Source organism: Pituophis catenifer, unplaced genomic scaffold (assembly GCF_029215685.1).
Source record: "Pituophis catenifer annectens isolate HBS135680 unplaced genomic scaffold, rPitCat1.0.hap2 SCAF_1, whole genome shotgun sequence".
NCBI classification, from domain to species: Eukaryota; Metazoa; Chordata; class Lepidosauria; order Squamata; family Colubridae; genus Pituophis; species Pituophis catenifer.
In genome coordinates this window covers 344,172,909-344,173,578 of record NW_027256881.1, presented here as the reverse complement: position 1 = coordinate 344,173,578, position 670 = coordinate 344,172,909, and the positions used below count along the sequence as shown (strand labels likewise).

The 670-nt window shown below is 48.2% G+C and overlaps 1 protein-coding gene across 1 annotated transcript in view; it reads right to left on the bottom strand.

Moving 5' to 3' along the window:
- Window positions 1-619: 619 nt before the first annotated feature.
- The window catches only part of SHD (Src homology 2 domain containing transforming protein D), a 52,063-nt gene continuing 52,012 nt past the window's right edge, over window positions 620-670 (bottom strand). The window contains exon 6 of the mRNA XM_070936683.1: window positions 620-670. This exon is cut by the window's right edge and continues 142 nt beyond it. Coding sequence (XP_070792784.1) covers window positions 620-670 — 51 coding nt within the window.

Below are 670 nucleotides of genomic sequence, written 5' to 3'. Positions count from 1 at the left end.
CGTCAGTTTTTCCGGCGCCGTAACTTCAAACGGTCACTAAACGAATGGTTGTAAAGTCGAGGACTACTGCAGTCACAACTCTGGGATACAGGAAGTCCTCGACGTACGACCACCATCGAGCCCAAGATTGATGTTGCTAAGCGAGACATTTGTTAAGTGAGTTCTGCCCCGTTTTACGACCTTCCTTGCCACCATTGTTATGTGAATCCCTGTCATTGTTAAGTGAGTCACACGGTTGTTAAGTGAATCCAACTTGCTGGCCAAAAGGGGATCACGTGCCCCCCCCCAGGACACTGTTTCTGTCGTAAATATGAGTCGATTTCCAATGGTCGGAATTTTGAATCACGTGACCACGGGGATGCTGCAACGGTCATAAGTGTGAAAAATAGACACTTTTTTCACTGGTCATTAAATGAACCGTTGTAAGAAGCAAAGAGGCACCATTATTGCTTGAAAACAGGAGAGGAAGAAGTAGGGAAGCCTCTTTCCAGGGAGAGAAGACCCCCATCAAAAGGGGGAGGTTGTCTGAAAGTCACTGGCGAGACCCCCTTTTCCGGTTTGGACGATGATCGGAGCCAATTGTCTGAATCCGGAGCGAGTCCATGGACCCGCATTCAGTTTATATTACGCAGTCTGAACCGCCAACGGGATACAGCAAAGAAAGGTGCTC